Source organism: Copadichromis virginalis, linkage group LG2, assembly GCF_057382275.1.
Source record: "Copadichromis virginalis isolate Kocher_CV1m ecotype Utaka linkage group LG2, C_Virginalis_male_GT1.1, whole genome shotgun sequence".
Classification (NCBI taxonomy): Eukaryota; Metazoa; Chordata; class Actinopteri; order Cichliformes; family Cichlidae; genus Copadichromis; species Copadichromis virginalis.
The window spans coordinates 35,990,975-36,008,862 of record NC_140619.1 but is presented as its reverse complement, the minus strand read 5'-3'; the positions used below and the strand labels follow the sequence as shown (position 1 = coordinate 36,008,862).

At 41.2% G+C, this 17,888-nt stretch overlaps 2 protein-coding genes across 2 annotated transcripts; both read left to right on the top strand.

The window, feature by feature from the left end:
- The first annotated feature begins 2,625 nt into the window (after positions 1-2,625).
- Positions 2,626-12,970, top strand: tspan6 (tetraspanin 6). The gene is made up of 9 exons (XM_085433246.1): positions 2,626-2,704; positions 2,812-2,918; positions 6,536-6,724; positions 6,806-6,880; positions 7,201-7,293; positions 7,529-7,684; positions 7,799-7,882; positions 12,168-12,252; positions 12,344-12,970. Exons 2-8 carry the CDS (start codon positions 2,832-2,834, stop codon positions 12,234-12,236), a joined length of 753 nt encoding a protein of 250 aa, XP_085289372.1. The 5' UTR covers positions 2,626-2,704; positions 2,812-2,831; the 3' UTR covers positions 12,237-12,252; positions 12,344-12,970.
- Positions 12,971-15,810: 2,840 nt separating this feature from the next.
- mid1ip1l (MID1 interacting protein 1, like) lies at positions 15,811-17,492 on the top strand. Its single transcript, XM_085433182.1, has 2 exons — positions 15,811-15,936; positions 16,272-17,492. The coding sequence occupies exon 2, from the start codon at positions 16,344-16,346 to the stop codon at positions 16,818-16,820; it is 477 nt and encodes a 158-aa protein (XP_085289308.1). The 5' UTR covers positions 15,811-15,936; positions 16,272-16,343; the 3' UTR covers positions 16,821-17,492.
- Positions 17,493-17,888: the final 396 nt, after the last annotated feature.

Below are 17,888 nucleotides of genomic sequence, written 5' to 3'. Positions count from 1 at the left end.
AAGAGCTCACGGTCTAGTAGTAATTAAATGTAGCACTATTTAATGCGACGCTTTGTTTTTTTAAAAGGATCATCACATGTAATTTGTTTAGAAAATCGCACGAGGAGAGCACGATGCAAGTAGAAATTCAATTTGGAGAACGAAAAAAAGCATCAGTCTTTGTGTTTATCTTCAACTAAGCGCATATTTACAAGGCTGCTCTGACTGCTGTGACGCGTGTGTCACATCCACATCAGCAGAAGGAAGCTAATTATAAGGACTGTAAAGACCGACTGCAGGAGACAGGAAGTAGCGGTGCTACTGTCAAAATAAAAGCACGTGGACACAGCGCAGCCCTGACAAATGTGAAGCAAGCAGCGGTGTTATAGTGTGTAATAGCTTATTAATTAATAATTGAATAGCACTCTGTTCTGCAAGCCAGCAAATCTCTTCCAGTCTGCACCAGCCTGTCTGCACCTTTTTAAGCCCTTAACATTAAATGTGCAGTAAAATACTGGCTGCTGTTTGCAAACTGCAGGACCATGTCTTCAGGGGGCTGGTGATGTCATAGATTGATATACAATTTTCAGATTAATTTTTAAATTATTGATTCAAAATAAATGATTTATTGTTTCATACTGAGCTTCTAGTAAAGTGTATATTTGTTTCAATAATGCCTTAGTTATTCCAGGACAAAAACAATGAGCCATTGTCCTTCTACAACAAGGTCATACTCATGTGAACATACCTAGAAAACCAATCCAGTTTATAGGCCTCAGAAGAAAGCTGTGACTACTGAACTGTAAAATTGTAGCTGATCTCAAACCTTAACTCATAATATACCAAAGACAAAATAATCAACTTCCGGTGGTGTTTGAAATAAGATAAATGTGAGCTTTGTTGAAAAGGTTGAGCACTGCAAGGGTCGGGGAAAATAGTTGAAAAACAAACAAATTAACAAAAAACATGCTTGTCTGTAAACTTGTGGAACAGTCAGAACAGGAGAAAAATCTATATGCTAGTATTATAGTAAAACTGGGATTTCTTATTTATCAGTGAAAAATGTAAAGCAGCACCATCTCTGTAAAATCTGAACACCTGGTCTGGTCAAGTTCTTAGAGGCTGAAAAGCACTCAACAGATTCTTTAAAGACAAAAAAAGACATTTAGAATTAAGTTTATTAAAAAAAAAGTCCTTATTAAATCTCTGGTCCAGCCTTCAATGAGTGATCCACACTTTGTGTCAAGATTGGCTGTGTGGCAGGCAGGCAAGCAGGAGTGGTGGACTCAAAATGCAGGACTCAGACACGGAAGTTAAACTTAAGCGCAGCTTTATTGCTGGGAAAAACCTCGTATTAACTAAACTCACCAAAAGACCAACAAAAGTCTGAACACAGGACGGAAACACTGGAAAAGAAATACTAAACTGGCGCAGGTGATTAAACACAGAAGCAGAACACACAGCTAGCTGAGGGTACGAGGCGACAGGGAACGCAGGAAAACACAGGGCTTATATACACAGGGGAGTAATCGGGGAATGGAAAACAGGAGGGAGACACAGCTGGGAGGGTTTGGGCTAACGAGACACGGGGAGCTAGACACAACCTTTCACAATAAAACGGGAAACAGGAAACAGACACTGAACTGAACTTATACTAAACGAGAGACACAACCTAAGAACTAATCCCTCACAAAGAATAACTGAAACATAGAATAATACTAATAAACAAAGCATGACAAAAGGATCAGAATACAAACCATAATACAAAGGAATATAAGAACTGAAAATGCTGGGTCAAAATGACCCAGGACCGTGACACTTTGCAAATTTGCCTCAGACCCAAACGCTACACAGCAAGTGGATAACTCAGTTTATCAAAATCACACTATAAACCCTGCACAGCCAAAAAGCCACAATCATGAATACCACAGCAAACTGGGACAACTGCAATTCTTGGAAGTCAGAACCATTCCTTATGGGGATGGGATGTAATTAGCCAGGAATTGCTAAATTTATGAGCTTCTGGGCTCATGCTGCAGCCTGTTTTACAAAAAACAAATGGCCTTATGAGATAACAAATGATTAAGAGATTAAACATACAATCATTAGAATAACTTGGTGACAGGTCTGTTGACAGGACTCCTCCACCCCTATGTGTGGGGTCTAAACACAGAAACAAATCCTAAAAAATGGTCTATCCTGGCAAGGAAAATGAAAACTACTGCTGCACAGGCAGAATCACTCACAGGTAAACAGCCATTCACTAACTCCCAGTCCCTCACTAAGTAAAGGAAGCACCCAGCCTCTCCTCCATGCGCAGGAACAGCTGGTAACACTAAAAGCTGTGAACATTTCCCACCGCTTGCACCTCCTTATGGTTCCATCAGCTGGTATTGGTCTAGAAATGCTTGCCATACAGTATCACTCCTGTGCAGGAAGGCTAACATCAGCAGAAAACAAGAAGAAATTAATTATATTGAAAAACTGAAGCAGTAAATGACTTCACATCAAACAGTCCGAGTGGGACCCTGTGGCGGCCCAATTCTGCCCCCGGACCGCATGTTGGACACCGTTTCCCTTAAAAAAAAAAAAAAAAAAAAACGTCGCAGCTGGGCTTTTATTTTGATAGCTGTTTGCGCGTGTGGTGTTTTACCGCTGTCGCTGTTGCGGACTTGACGCTAGTCTGTCCAGCTGAGCTGTTTATCCTCCAGGAAAGTGAGTCTGGGTAAGTGACGACACTTCCCCCTCTCTCCTCAGATCCAGAACTTTTTTCCCTTCTTCTCTCTTCGTTTCTGGACGCTGGGAAGTGAAGTTTTTTCCTCTTTTTTTCAGTTAAAAAACTAAACTCCAACATGTCGCCACCGTCTCGCCGGCTTCAGACGAAGCCAGTGATTACCTGCCTGAAGACTTTCCTCATATCCTACAGCCTGATTTTCTGGGTGAGTCGCCGGACTTGCAAAAGGGAAGGGGAGTAGGGGGCTACAGGCTAACGAAGGAGCAACAATGGGCTCCGAGCAGCGGCTTTGCCAACGAGGCTCACGACACGGTTTCTTGAAATCACTGCACAAGTTAAATTTTCTGAAAAAAATGTCCACGAGTCAGAGTAGAGATAGTTTTATGTCGACGGTAATAACCACTTGTGGAAAAAAATCCACCCAGTGTTCGCCTTTATTACCCCTGGAAGTTGCCGTTAGCCGTTAAAGTACACTAATAAAGTCACTAATGCACTTCTCAAACCTCAGTGTCACTTTTTATTTTGTTTGTTTGTTTTTGTTTTTTTAACGGATATTTAATAAAGTAAATACATTACATCTTATGTCTGACTGAAACTTAATTAAACTTAATGTTTAATTAACTACGAGGAAATTAATATTGTGACCCGATCCCAGGTGACTTGTGGAAGGCTTTTAATTTGACTGCATTCCTCCCGTTTCTCCGTTAAACTGTTAAAATTGTTGACCTTGTGCCACATTACTGCTAAACATTCGGGATGCATTCATATATCTGCTTTGAGACCATTTTTTCTTGTGAGATAACATATCGTGACTTGTGTAAACTAGAGCCAGACAAAGTGTGGGACAAGGCACCTGGTCGCCTGTATAATCGGCTATAGTGGTTATTTTGCTCATTTACCAGTCCATCAGTAGAACTAGCAAACATTTTGGGCAGTAGTCGATGCCATTAGATGTATGTTGTTGGTTTACTTTGTTTTTGTTGCCACACTCTCATCACAGTGTCCTTTGGCCTTTAGCCAGTGTAAAATTGGTGTTACACAGCAGATTGACCGTCATCACTCTGTGATCAGTTACCTTTGTTACACCCCTTGGCAGATAAATCAGTACACTGCTATTAATGTCTGATAAAAGAGTCTTGCAGTAACTCTGGGGAATAAAAACTCTCAGTTTGTGTTGCTGTTAACCTGTGCTGCCATATAGTGATCATCTCATCCTAGCATTTCATCTCATCTAGTTCTCAGTTTTTTGTTCCCCTTTTCTTTTTAATGCACAGCTGTTGTTCAAAACCTCTGCATACTTCTCAGATTAGAGGATTTGATGTACGGCTTCAACTAGTAATTTTTCTTCCACACAGTTTGCTAAACTGTTATTTTTTTTATGAGTAGATGATTAATGGTTTTGTCTGAAAATGTCAGAGATAATTTGATGATTGCAGCTCAGTTTCATATCATGATAAGATGACATTTCATTGAAGCTGGGTTTTTATATACACGTGCAACAAGAATACTACATGAGATGATTTATGGAATAAAACCCAGATTGGAGTGCAGAATAACTCTTCAGATTTCTTGTTTACTCTAAACAAAACTGTTTAAAGCTCCACAGTTAATCATTTAATTTTGTACATAGATTATTTCATTTGATCTAGTGCTAATTTGCAGCTGTGGTTGGATGGTTTTCCTTAGGGAAGTACAAATGTTTAGAAGAAAAATGCCGTTTTTCATTTTTATTAATGAATTTATTTTTGGCTAGTTTATTTTGGGCCCCCCTTTTTTTTTCTTTTTTTTTTTTTTTGGTGGGGCTAGTGAAAAAGTGCATTGGGCAACTTGTTGCCACTTCCTCTTTTTGTACCAGTGACTGTGTTTCCACCAGCCACTTCCCCTTTGAAGCAAACTTTTAAAGATGGTGATGTTTTTAGCTTCTCCAATCCAAGCCGGTTTGTTTTACACCGTGACAGCGAAGCTGAATTAGTAAGTGTTTAATTAAAGATGTGCGTGTGCAAACTGCAAGCTTAGACTCTCAGATATTTGGTTAAACTTTGCTGTAGGCTCACAGCAGTCAGCGTGTCTCCAGCAACAATAACAGCAGGGATGAGCCTACAGGGGCTCAAAGCTTACTTGTTTTTGTTTTTTGTTTGTTTGTTTTTAACTAGTGGTATATAAATTAACTGACTTTTGTGGGCCAATTTAAAAAAATAAATAAATAAAAGGGCACAAAAGTCTGATATAGTGGCCTACAGAGGATCAACTATTCTGTTTACAATGCCTCATTTTAATATAATGACCCAACTTTCAGTTAACACACTGTCTGAAGAGTTAATCAGCCAAAACAGATCAAATTGATCTTCAGTGTCTTTCCTGCATTAGAAACATGTTGGCAACTCCAAATGACAATGTAATCTGATCATAATTAAAAACATTTAAATAGGGGTTTCATAAACTTATGCATAAAATATTTTTTTACTAATCAGATTGCCAGAAGTTACAGCAAAATGCACTGTTTATCAGCAGGGGGGGTGATGACGTTGATCAAAAGTGGTTTTACTTTGATTTCCTGACTCAGGTTAAAACGTGTTTATCAGGAACAAGTAAATGCAACTACTTAATGTTGTTGCTTTAACTATACACAGGCTTATTTTGAAGTAGGAAAAACCCTGATCTAATTTGCACATTTTTAAAAAGCAGAGCAATTATCACCTGTTATCATCTTCAGGTAATATATCAGTGAAACCCTGCTTCCCTTTGTTATTTACAGGAGTAAAAAAAACTGAATATATCTTAAAATTAGAGCTTGTGGTTTAAATTTCTGCAGTTGGGAAATAACATGTTTTATTATTTTCACAGTTTAATAACCAAAAATAAACGCAACAGTAATTTCTTGTTGCCGGACCCATTTACGCTTAAATCACGTTTCTTCACAAAACGAAACAAACAAACACAAGCTTGTCTGTGGAGGAAAACAGATGCTTACAGTTGTTCTCAGTGTTAGTCTTTGCTCTGAGCAAACAGCCCTGTGAGGCTCCTGCTTCTGCTAACACAGAGTTCAGGGCTGTGCTTTTATCTGACAATTTATTGCTGCTGCCTGGCTGAGCCGATGCCTCCCCTCAGGCTAATGACTTGTGTGGGGGAGCGTTAAAGGAAAAGCTGCTGAGATTGAGATTAAATCACAGACTGAGGCTCGAATCCCAGGCGTGTTCTTACTAAAACACGCGAGGCGGGTAGATGAATAATCCACAGCATATTAAGCGTGTATTGTGAACGGAAAGGCTGTATCCTGTTTGCCTCAGATACAATCTACCCCCTGCCTCATCTACATTTGCTCCCCTGAGATCAGTGCAGATTTAATAAAGGAAGTCGCTAAGGGAAATTGTGTTTTCTCTGGATGCAGACCGACACGGTTCTCAAGTAAAAGTGAGATTCAAGGTAGATCACCAGTCTGTCAGAGTACATACACATGCAGAATAATAGATTTAAAATGTTTTTAAGTGTCTATAATTACCAAAAAATGGTTTTATTATCATATGTGACAAAAAAGAGATCTTTATATTTTGGAAGCTGAAGTCAGTAGATATTTCCCCCCCTGGTGATCCACAGATAAATTAATTAGCTTTCTCTTTCTTTAATTAAGCTGCTCATTGTTTATGATTTTCCCTAGAGCTACATAATAAATTGAAATGAAATGATTGTGTTCCTGAATGCTAACCACACTCTTAAGTAACTGGTTGGGCTTGACCCGTATCAGTCACAGGTCCTAAAAGCCTTCCTTTCGTTTCTCTGTTGATCTTTGATTCTTGAGCTGACTCGCTCTTCTGTTGTCTCCAGGTCACAGGCGTGATCCTGCTGGCCGTTGGCGTGTGGGGGAAGGTAAGCTTGGAGACCTATTTCTCCCTGGCTGCTGAGGAGAGCACCAACGCGCCATATGTCCTCATCGGGACCGGAGCCATCATCGTTATCTTCGGACTGTTCGGCTGCTTCGCCACATGCCGTGGCAGCCCGTGGATGCTCAAACTGGTCGGTGAAAGAGCAGTAGGAAACATTCCCAGTCTCAGAAATAACCTTGCATGACTGTTTTTTGTCTTTTGTGTTTCTCAGTATGCCATGTTTTTGACCTTGGTCTTCCTGGCTGAGCTCGTGGCTGGAGTTTCAGGCTTCATCTTCAGGCATGAGGTGAGGAAATGGAAATATTTTTTGACATGAGGTGGGTTAAACTTACAGTTGGTACGCTTGAATCAAAATGAAACTGTAACATGACACTGAGGGAATGTTTGTCATTTATTTTCATGGGTGAAAGTTTCTTGAAACAGGTTAAAACAAGTTCAACATCACAAACGGTGAAGTCGTGCAATCACATGAGCGTGTGCAGCGTCTGCAGCGAAAAGATGAATACCACTATTGTGATACCCGTTATCTCTGTCAGGTTTCAGCTAGCACAACTCAAAGTCAACCCCTCTGTTATGTATGTGACGCCTTTATTTTGAACTCATCAGATCAAAGCCACACTGGACAACGGCTATAAAAACGCAGTGATAAAGTACAACGGCACGGAGAGCAAGAATCCAGTGGACACCATCCAGAGGAATGTAAGTGGGAGATTTTCCATCACCCTAGTGGCGTTGCATTTATCTGACTTTATGTTTCTCTGTACACACCAGAGGGCTCTTGTTTATATGAACATTTTAAAGGTCAACTCAACACTGAACGCACAGGAGCACTCTCCTTGAACCATGTTGCTTTCATCACTGTCTTCTCAAAGGGAGAATCCACAACATAGCTTTGTTTTCTTTTCTTTTTTTTGTTGTGACTCTTTGCTTTTAGTTGCACTGCTGCGGGGTGTATAATTACACAGACTGGAACAATACAAAGTACTTTCAAGAGAAAGGCATCCCGGTCAGCTGCTGTAAAGACAGCGATAACTGCTCACCAGAAACACTGAAGGATCTTGCCAAGGCTGAGAATGTGGTGTACACAACGGTGAGTTTGGAACAAGCAGTTCATCTCAAAGATGGTCAGCTGTATTTGTAAAAGGTTTTGGTTCAATATAACTTTGTTTAATTCTGAGGGGTTTTTTTTTTTCCTGTTGTGAAGGGCTGCTTTGTGCTGGTAAGCACCACAATGGAGAACAACCTGGGAATAATTGCTGGGATTTCTTTTGGAATTGCCTTCTTTCAGGTATGTCTAATATTCTGTTATATGGAAACCGTTTGTGGCTACAAACCAAAGAAAAGCTGAACAATTGAAGCCGGATGTAGGAACCAATTAGTATTGTTTTTCTTGAAGTAATAACCAACCTATGTTAATTCAGTTAAATGTGATTTATGTAGTGCCAATTCACAGCGGTCACCCCAAGCCACTTTATATTATAAGGTGAAGACCCTAAAATGTTAGAGAGAGAGCCCAACAACCAAATTATCCTATGAGCAAGGACTTGGTGACTGTGGGAAGAAAGAACGCCCAGCAAAACCACCCTCGGGGAGAGGCAACCACAGAGAGGCGAGGACAGAACACAAACTGTGGGAGAGTAGACAAAAGTTTGTGACGTGCAGTATTGGCATGTAAACACGTCAGGATTGAAAAGAGGAGTGGAGAAAAATCCTCACTGTATTAATGTGACTATGGGAATGTTTCAGGCTCACCTGATCCTGCTTTAACAAAAAGGAATGTTTTAAGCCTAAGGAATCGCAGCAGTCTGCCTCAAAGTAATAAGTATAAGAAAAGGTTTTTCATCGTCACTTTGAGACAGGATGTTTCTACTCTCTGTTCTATTAATGAAAAAGCTCAGTTTTCACCACGTTAGGATGAAAATAAAAGGACGGGCAGATCAGCTGGAGGGTTTGTCTTGAATTTTTTTTATTTTATTTTTTTTTATTTTGCTGTGACCCACCTCTACTAACCAACAAACAGGAACACAGCAGGAAATGATTTCCAACAGTGAGAGAAAATCTAGTTGAAATGTGGCAACATAAGCTTGTTTGTGTGATGTGTTCTCCAGCTGTTCTCAAGACTGCACCAAGGGGGACGTAGCATGGAGACCTAGAGCAGAGCCACAGCGGCTGTGCATCTTGGCTCTGATTCAGCAGTTATTCCCCTCATACAGTCTACATTCTGATATCAGACTCAAGTTTATTGAGCCACGTTGCCCAGTGTGCATTGCTAAAATCACTTGTACAGTGGGGCAAAAAAGTATTTAGTCAGCCACCGATTGTGCAAGTTCCCCCACTTAAAATGATGACAGAGGTCAGTAATTTGCACCAGAGGTACACTTCAACTGTGAGAGACAGAATGTGAAAAAAAAATCCATGAATCCACATGGTAGGATTTGTAAAGAATTTATTCGTAAATCAGGGTGGAAAATAAGTATTTGGTCAATAACAAAAATACAACTCAATACTTTGTAACATAACCTTTGTTGGCAATAACAGAGGTCAAACGTTTACTATAGGTCTTTACCAGGTTTGCACACACAGTAGCTGGTATTTTGGCCCATTCCTCCATGCAGATCTTCTCGAGAGCAGTGATGTTTTGGGGCTGTCGCCGAGCAACACGGACTTTCAACTCCCGCCACAGATTTTCTATGGGGTTGAGGTCTGGAGACTGGCTAGGCCACTCCAGGACTTTCAAATGCTTCTTACGGAGCCACTCCTTTGTTGCCCGGGCGGTGTGTTTTGGATCATTGTCATGTTGGAAGACCCAGCCTCGTTTCATCTTCAAACTTCTCACTGATGGAAGGAGGTTTTGGCTCAAAATCTCACGATCAGAATCAGAATCAGAATGGGGTTTATTGCCAAATGTTGAGCAGGTTTACAACATTAGGAAATTGCTGCGGTGCTTCAGTGCAAACATAGTGTCATAAATAGCACTTCCACAGGCGTTGTAGTCCTGTAGTTAAGGAGCTCTTCTCTGGTGTACGAGTATCCAGAGGAGTATCCAGAGGAGTCCCCAGACACAGAAGAAATGCACAAAAACAAAACAAAAGTAACGCACTGAAGCACCAGGGCAACCATCCGCGGCGCCATCTTGGCCAGATACATGGCCCCATTCATTCTGTCCTTAACACGGATCAGTCGTCCTGTCCCCTTGGCAGAAAAACAGCCCCATAGCATGATGTTTCCACCCCCATGCTTCACAGTAGGTATGGTGTTCTTGGGATGCAACTCAGTATTCTTCTTCCTCCAAACACGACGAGTTGAGTTTATACCAAAAAGTTCTACTTTGGTTTCATCTGACCACATGACATTCTCCCAATCCTCTGCTGTATCATCCATGTGCTCTCTGGCAAACTTCAGACGGGCCTGGACATGCACTGGCTTCAGCAGCGGAACACGTCTGGCACTGCGGGATTTGATTCCCTGCCGTTGTAGTGTGTTACTGATGGTGACCTTTGTTACTTTGGTCCCAGCTCTCTGCAGGTCATTCACCAGGTCCCCCCGTGTGGTTCTGGGATCTTTGCTCACCGTTCTCATGATCATTTTGACCCCACGGGATGAGATCTTGCGTGGAGCCCCAGATGGAGGGAGATTATCAGTGGTCTTGTATGTCTTCCATTTTCTGATGATTGCTCCCACAGTTGATTTTTTCACACCAAGCTGCTTGCCTATTGTAGATTCACTCTTCCCAGTCTGGTGCAGGTCTACAATACTTTTCCTGGTGTCCTTCGAAAGCTCTTTGGTCTTGGCCATGGCGGAGTTTGGAGTCTGACTGTTTGAGGCTGTGGACAGGTGTCTTTTATACAGATGATGAGTTCAAACAGGTGCCATTCATACAGGTAACGAGTGGGGGACAGAAAAGCTTCTTACAGAAGACGTTACAGGTCTGTGAGAGCCAGAGATTTTCCTTGTTTGAGGTGACCAAATACTTATTTTCCACCCAGATTTACGAATGAATTCTTTACAAATCCTACCATGTGGATTCATGGATTTTTTTTCACATTCTGTCTCTCACAGTTGAAGTGTACCTCTGGTGCAAATTACTGACCTCTGTCATCATTTTAAGTGGGGGAACTTGCACAATCGGTGGCTGACTAAATACTTTTTTGCCCCACTGTAGGTCATTTTTGCACAAAGCAGCAACATGCCGCTCCAAAGGTGGCCACTTGAGACAAGCCCCGAAATCAAGCCAGTCACCATAGTCTCCCGTGAATCGATATTTAAAGCATTTATAAAGCCATAAAATTTGGGAATTACCCCAAATTCTTTTCATACCTCCACTTAATAATCATCTTTCACAGATGCTATATTATCGACTGGTTCTTTGTCATGCTGAAGTTTTTGTATACTTCTTTTCCACCATTGTAACACAGGTGTGGAGAAGGATCTTCCTAGTTCTTTCAGAGTGACTCACAGTGTAGTTAATGTTTACAGTTACTTGTAGCCTGTCTGAGCATTAGTGTGGCTGCTCCATGCAAAGCTCTGACTTAGAGTAAGTGAAGGTTATAAGTGGAAAACTGTGCAACTTGTGGTTCTGCGGTATAGCCACAGTTTTCCAGTCATACGAGAAGTCAAGTCACTTTTATTTAAGTAGACTTGACCCAAGTGCTTTCCAGTTAAGACAAATGTAAAATCTTTCCAAGTCTCCAGAAACCAACACAAAACCTGAGTAAACAAACAACATTGCTACAGTAATGATGAAAGTCATTTAAATACCCAGTTTAAACAGCCCCTAAATCAAATGGGTCACTATAATCACCCATGTTTTAAATTTATTTCAAACATGAGCCATAAGGAAAGAATAGTTAGAAAACATGTTTAAATTACCGTAACATTGTCTGATTATTCATCTAGTAATTTTTTTTTGTCACTGACCTTGGTTGTCGGGGCAGGAGTCTAAGCATAGACACCCAGACATCTTCTCCAGCTCCTCACAGACGTGTTCTCAAACCAGCTGAGAGACAGTATCTGTCAAACATGTCCTGGGTCTGCCCCCTGGCCTCCTCCCAATTGAAAGTGCTTGAAACACCTCACATAGGAGGCGTCCCAGGAGGCATTTCTAATTCCTGTCTCTTATATCCACGATGCCCACAGCTCGTGGACATTAGTGAGAGCAGGAACGCAGATCGACGGGTAACTGAACAGCTTTGCTTTTACATTCAGCTCTCTTCTCCTCAGCAGATCAGTACAGCTGCCACGTTATCCAGCATCCATCCACACAAAAATATCAAAACCCAGGAATTAACAAAGTATAAGAAAGAGAATCATTTAAACGTTGACTTAAAAAAAAAAACTAAAAATGGGACAAAAGAACAGAATAATTTAATGCAGATGTCATGCGTCTTGCTAATGAATACAAGATGTAAGTAAATCTGTGAAAACACAAAGGAAGTAATTGTTGCTTGTTTTGTTTTTGTTTTTTTTGTTATGTTTTGTTTTTTAAGTAATTTAAGGTTTCAGGAAGCCATAGAAAAAATTTTTTCAGATGTCAGTTTGGGCCACAGATTGAAATTTGTGTACTGTGGTTTCAGCTCATTGGGATGTTCCTGGCCTGCTGCTTGTCTCGATACATCACCAACAACCAGTATGAGATGGTCTAACAGTCACCTGCCACAGGTATGTCTTTTATGAGGGAGTTATCATAACAGCAAGTCATACAGATTGTTCTGAGGAGGATTTGTAACGGTCTTTCTGCTTCTATTTGCAGGTCACTGATGAGCCGGTCCTGGTACGAACTGAGTTGGGATTTTAATATTTTGTCTTTGTGTTTCTTATCATGTAATTTTAGAGATGGAAGACACTCACCGCTTTTTCTTTTATTCAATCTCACCAATGCACAAGGGAATCATGTCTGCGGAGCATCAAAAAGGGAGAATACTCGGAACTTGGTGTGACCAAAGATAAAACATTTCACAGGTCATTTGTTATTCTGGGAGTAAATTAGGGAAATTACATTTAGTGTTTATGTTGTGTATTAGTGTCACTTTTTTATTTGAGTTAATTTGACAGCAACATTTTCATTTCTTGTTTCGCAGTTGCCTTGTGTTATAATTTTTTCGCTAGTAGTCTGTAGCTGAGCAGATGAAATGTAGACAATAATAAGCTGTTAATGTTAAACGTCTGTATCTTTATGTGTGAAGCCTTTATAAGCCCTAGAAATGGACAGGTCACCTTCCTGAAATCAAGTACAAATGATTTATAGGAGCTGTGTGGGAAAGCCAGCCCTACCAATTATGTGTGCCAACTACACCTGACTTCTTACCACAGTTTTCAGTGTTAGTGTTATTCTTGTGTGGATGCATGTGAAATACTTGAAAATAAAAGATGAAATCCAGTGTCTCTGACAGTGTGCGTTCTTAGCAACTGTCTGTACAGCTGTTTGCTCACAAAAAAAGAAAGAAACACAAATATTCTGGCAGCAGGTGATTTTTGGCAGACAAACATGCCCTGGATATTTGGGGCCTTTAGAAGAATGCTAATAAACTTCAAGATATGAAAGCATCTCTGTTTTTCAGTGGAAGACAACTTTATGGATTTAAATAGCATGTTTGATGTGCGATTAAAGTAACTGCACATAAAAATACAAAATACTAAAAATGCCTGAATGATCAAATAAGAATTTACCATCCACTTTGTCAAGATTCCCTTTTTTTTTTTTTTTTCCCATAATGCACTCGAATTGCATCTGTAACGTAAAGACCTGTCACACAGTTACACTATTAAACTACACACTAAAAACACAGTGCGGCCTTGAACTTTCATCCATGGCTGTGGCTGAAAACCAGGAAAACCAGACTCCCCTTCATTACCTAACTTCTATAATTTGCAGGGGTGAAGTTAAAGGGTGAACACCACATTGTTCTTCACTTCTACCACTCAGCATAGTAAAAGATGTAAACGGCTGTAACAAGGCTACACGCTGTCAGCTCGATCACCTCGTTGTTGAATCTCGTGCTTCACTGCAGCTGTTGTATTTTCTCTGGCTAGTCGTTTCTCCTGATGTGTATGAAGGTGGTAGGTCTTTGCACAATGGTTTGATATTTCATTCAAATAAACCTTTTTTCGTTCTAAAAAGCCTTGGGGGGGAAAAATTATTATTGTGGCCAAAGAATAAAAGCACAACCTACGTCTCTTTAATTTCAGGTTTAACTGTTTGCACAGCAAACGAAACAGTCACTGGGTGTAGCTGACATGATGTGCATGTGCAGGAGGTATAACCACCAGTTATACCTCTGTGCTTTGGTAATATGCCGTTGTTGACAAAATAAATATCAACACAGTCTATGCTGATTGAACTCTAAACTTCTACAAAGGCCTGAGAGATGTTGCTCATTTGCAGTTTGTTAAATAAAGTTTCCTTAGACTTGGTGCGTAGTGCTGTTAATCCTACAGCGTCACTGAGTTAGATGAGCAGTAGTGGAATGTAACTTAGTACATTTAAACTGTGTTTCTGAACTCTGATACTTGACACTGCTTGTTTTATGTTTTCTGGTGCTCGCTTGCTACAACTTGCTTAATTGCATCATTTAATACTTGCATGAACTCATGTTAACTTACAGGATATGAGCACATAAATATTTTATGGGAGAAAAGAATGTGTTTGGGTATTTGGGCCCCATTCCTTCAACAAGGAGAGTGAATTTGAAGACAGTAAGTGTTTCATGAAGTTCCAGAGAATAGTTATCAATGATAGGCACACTCGGACACACGGAACCATACAATCACACATTAAATGCTTCTAAGAAAATTTAGTTGATGTTCATTAAAATAAAAATGAGCATATGTAGAAAACTGTGACATTTTAGTGCCCTTATAGCGCTTTATTGCCCTGAGGTAACCAGTTTCTGGTGGGGTCAAATTTGATTTGCATGATGTTTGACGCAAGGACACAGACCATTTCTGTAGCTTTGCCTCTGTACACCAACACATTAGACTGTAAATAAATAATTGAATTCATGCTGATGAATACAAGCAGCCTTCTATAAATATGTATAAGCTTTGGCTATTGCTCACAGCTTAGACACAGGCAACTTGTGCCATGCTTTTCAAAGCACTGACTGCTGGTTTTACTCAGGAAAATTGCAGGTGAAACTAATCCAATAATGCAGGGATGTCAAACTCATTTTACATGACGCACCAAATGCAGCTCCACTTTGATCCTTAGTGTGGCAAATGAATGAAACTCTGCCCTTTGTCAGTGTAAAGAAGTTTCAACTTCACATTTAATCCCTTAGATATCTTAATATAAGAAAAATTTGTGCAATTTCAACAGTTTTTCTACAAGATAAAGAAATGCTGCTGTAGTAAATAAAAAAAGCCCGCCAGCATGACTCTTTGGGCTTAAATTGGAAGAAATAAGTGTGTAAATTCACAGTAAATTATCCTGTAATTATAAAACAGAAAATTGTTATTTTACAGAAAATGTCCTTTTTTGTTTGGATCTTTTTTTCTTCTTTTACTGTGGACCTAAACAAAACAGAAATGTCTACTTTTCTGTGATTTTATTGTTTATTTATTAATTAAATTAACTGCTGCACTAAGATTGGCATCGAGGGAGATCTTTATCAGTGGGGAAAGCTGTAAAACTCGTGAAAATACAGCTAAAAGCCTGAAATTTATGCCAGACTTTTAGGGACACCCGTGACACAGTGGATGCTCCACCTGGTGACACGTGCTGCTCCTGGGGTCATGTGTCGTTTGGATGAGTGTATTGCATCAGCGAGGACGCTTCAGTTGAACCGACACAACTTAACCGCCAGGCGGCAGTGTTGTGCAAGATATATACAAACCAATAAAGGACGGAGAGTGAGCGTGTGTGGGGGGATGGGGGGGATCACACTATGCTTAGTTGAATCTTAAACCATCTATGAGTTCAACTCTTGACAAACCCGACGTGCAAAGAGCTGCACGGAGACTTACACCAGTGTTGCCTTCAGGGGACAAACGGCCCGGAAAAGATGAGCAGTAAACAGGGTGCAGCTAATCGCAGGCGAGCCCAGAACAAACAAGTTTGAGTGGCTGCTGCCAGATCTCATTTCATTGGTCAATTTTGGATCAGACGCTGCAGAAGCCCCGCCTGCAGTTGTCATGCAGCCCAACTGGCTCTGCAGTAAAACCCAAAGAGGCCGGACTTTCAGTCCTTCCTACCGCCCAACCCGGCTGCTGGGTATAAAAACAGCGCTTATCTGTCAGTCAGCTGAAGAAATTTTTATTTTTCTTCCCAGCGGGTGCTGTACGCTGCCTGAGAAAACTTGAGTTAACCAACCAGGACACCAGGCAAGCTTTCCCTCAGGTTTCCAGGTCAGTCTTGTACTCAGTGCCTCTCTAACTGAAGGGATGTTTGAATTTCAGCAGCAGGAAATCGAGGTCATAGTGATGCGCTTCGGGCATGATGGTATAGATTGGAAGCATACGGAAGTCTTATTCATCTGTTTTCTATTAGAGATGTCAGCTCGCGGTGTCGGTCCCCTGCAGCCAGGCTTTAGTCCGGCGTGCTGCAGGTGTTTTATTGTCCGTGCTGATTATGTAAAGCTGTCTCAGAGGGATTTGCCCTTGCTGTGCTGCATTTCTGCAGAGTCTGCTCAATCTCCCTGCACCTTTCCTGCATCCTAATCATCCCTCCCTTCATCTTGCAGATCACCAGCCAAACAGCTCTGCCTTTAAAGATCCACCCGTCTGCGCTACACTGTAACCTTACAGCCTTCAAAATGATGCAGATCAGCAGCGACTCCGTCGGCAACAAGCACTCCCTCATTAACGTCATGCACCGCTTCATAGCGGCCACCAACAACATGGACGAGACCATCATGGTGCCGAGCCTGCTGCGAGACATGCCGCTGGACGAGCAGCAGGCTAACAACAACAACGAACCGCCGTGCAGCAACAAGCAGAGGGACATGTACGAGCATTACCTGCTGCTCAAGTCCATAAAGAACGACATGGAGTGGGGCCTGCTGAAGAGGGAGGTGAGCAGCGGTGCCAGCTTCCTAGAGATGGCGGTGAAGCAGGAAGAGCAGCAGGCGGTGAAGGGAGACATACACGTGGATGACAACGCTGACCTGCAGCATCAGTTTCATTATCACCTCAGAGGACTGTTTGGCGTGCTGTCCAAGCTGACCATGCAGGCAGACCACCTCACCAACAGGTACAAGAGGGAAATTGGAGGAGGAAACTTCATGAGATAGAAGTAACTGCATCTGTTTTCCTCGCCCTTTTCTCCTCAAACTGACTTGAAATAGTGAGGTGTTTTGTGATGGGTCAGATCTCTTCCAAAACTCTCAGATGGACAGTAAACTGACCAGGGCAACCACTCCTGGCTTCTCCTGCTACTGAATAACACTCAAACTTCAATCCTGCTCCTCCGCCCCCTCCCATCAAATGAATAAAATAAATAAATAAACCAGTGATCCCTGCGCATGTCGTCAGCCTGCCTCTTCTGGAGAGGCTGGCATGTTCGTGCTTGGTGGAGGTTTACTGAATCAAGTCCTGATGAAGCACAGCTCTGATTTTAGGCAGAACGTTTTCCCTCACGTGATCTGCATTTACATGAATTTCAAGTTGAAGTGAATAAAGTTTCTGCCCATAGGAGATATTGAATGCTGGCTATTCTGTCCCTCCTTGTAAAAATGGTCATTTTATTAAAGCTGAGCTGAAGGGTTCCTGCCTGCAGAGGTTTTAAAGCGTTCCACTCAATGCTACAACAAGGTGTGCCTTGACTTTTTGTACCATACCATGTTCAATTCCTTCCCACATTGTCACTGTAAGTTGTTCATTATATAGCTTAAATGTTTGTCTATGGAAACTTAATTTGAAAATCCAATTTTATATTGATGCAATAAAATGGAAATAAACATGAAGCTAATAATGTTTGTCTTGTCTGTCATTAGTAACAGGAAGGATGTTCAGACTCTCTCAAGTAGCCTGCCTATAAATAGATGTTTACCTCAATCTCTGCTCAGATGTAAACTAGTCTCTGATGTGACATTCCTGGCGAAAGATGATACTTTAGCTAAACTTCTGAGGGGAAACCCTTAAAACGTATAGATGTTGGTCCGGCCTGTGCAATGTTAATATTTTAACATGAGTATGCGGATGTTGCAAGATAATTCTAGAAGGGTTTTAGCTGGGCGTGGCAATTTTGGCACTAAATGAGTAAGCAGTGCTGGGATCTCAACACCATTTAATCTTGTATCTGATGCAACTTGCCTGGAGTCTGTTTTAAGCACTTCAGTATATCATCTAAAGTACATGGG

Coding starts and splice junctions, on each gene's coding strand:
- tspan6 (XM_085433246.1), top strand. CDS start 2,832: ATGTCGCCACCGTCTCGCCGGCTTCAGACGAAGCCAGTGATTACCTGC. Junction 2,919..6,535: donor CCTACAGCCTGATTTTCTGG/GTGAGTCGCCGG, acceptor TGTTGTCTCCAG/GTCACAGGCGTGATCCTGCT. Junction 6,725..6,805: donor GCCCGTGGATGCTCAAACTG/GTCGGTGAAAGA, acceptor TGTGTTTCTCAG/TATGCCATGTTTTTGACCTT.
- mid1ip1l (XM_085433182.1), top strand. CDS start 16,344: ATGATGCAGATCAGCAGCGACTCCGTCGGCAACAAGCACTCCCTCATT.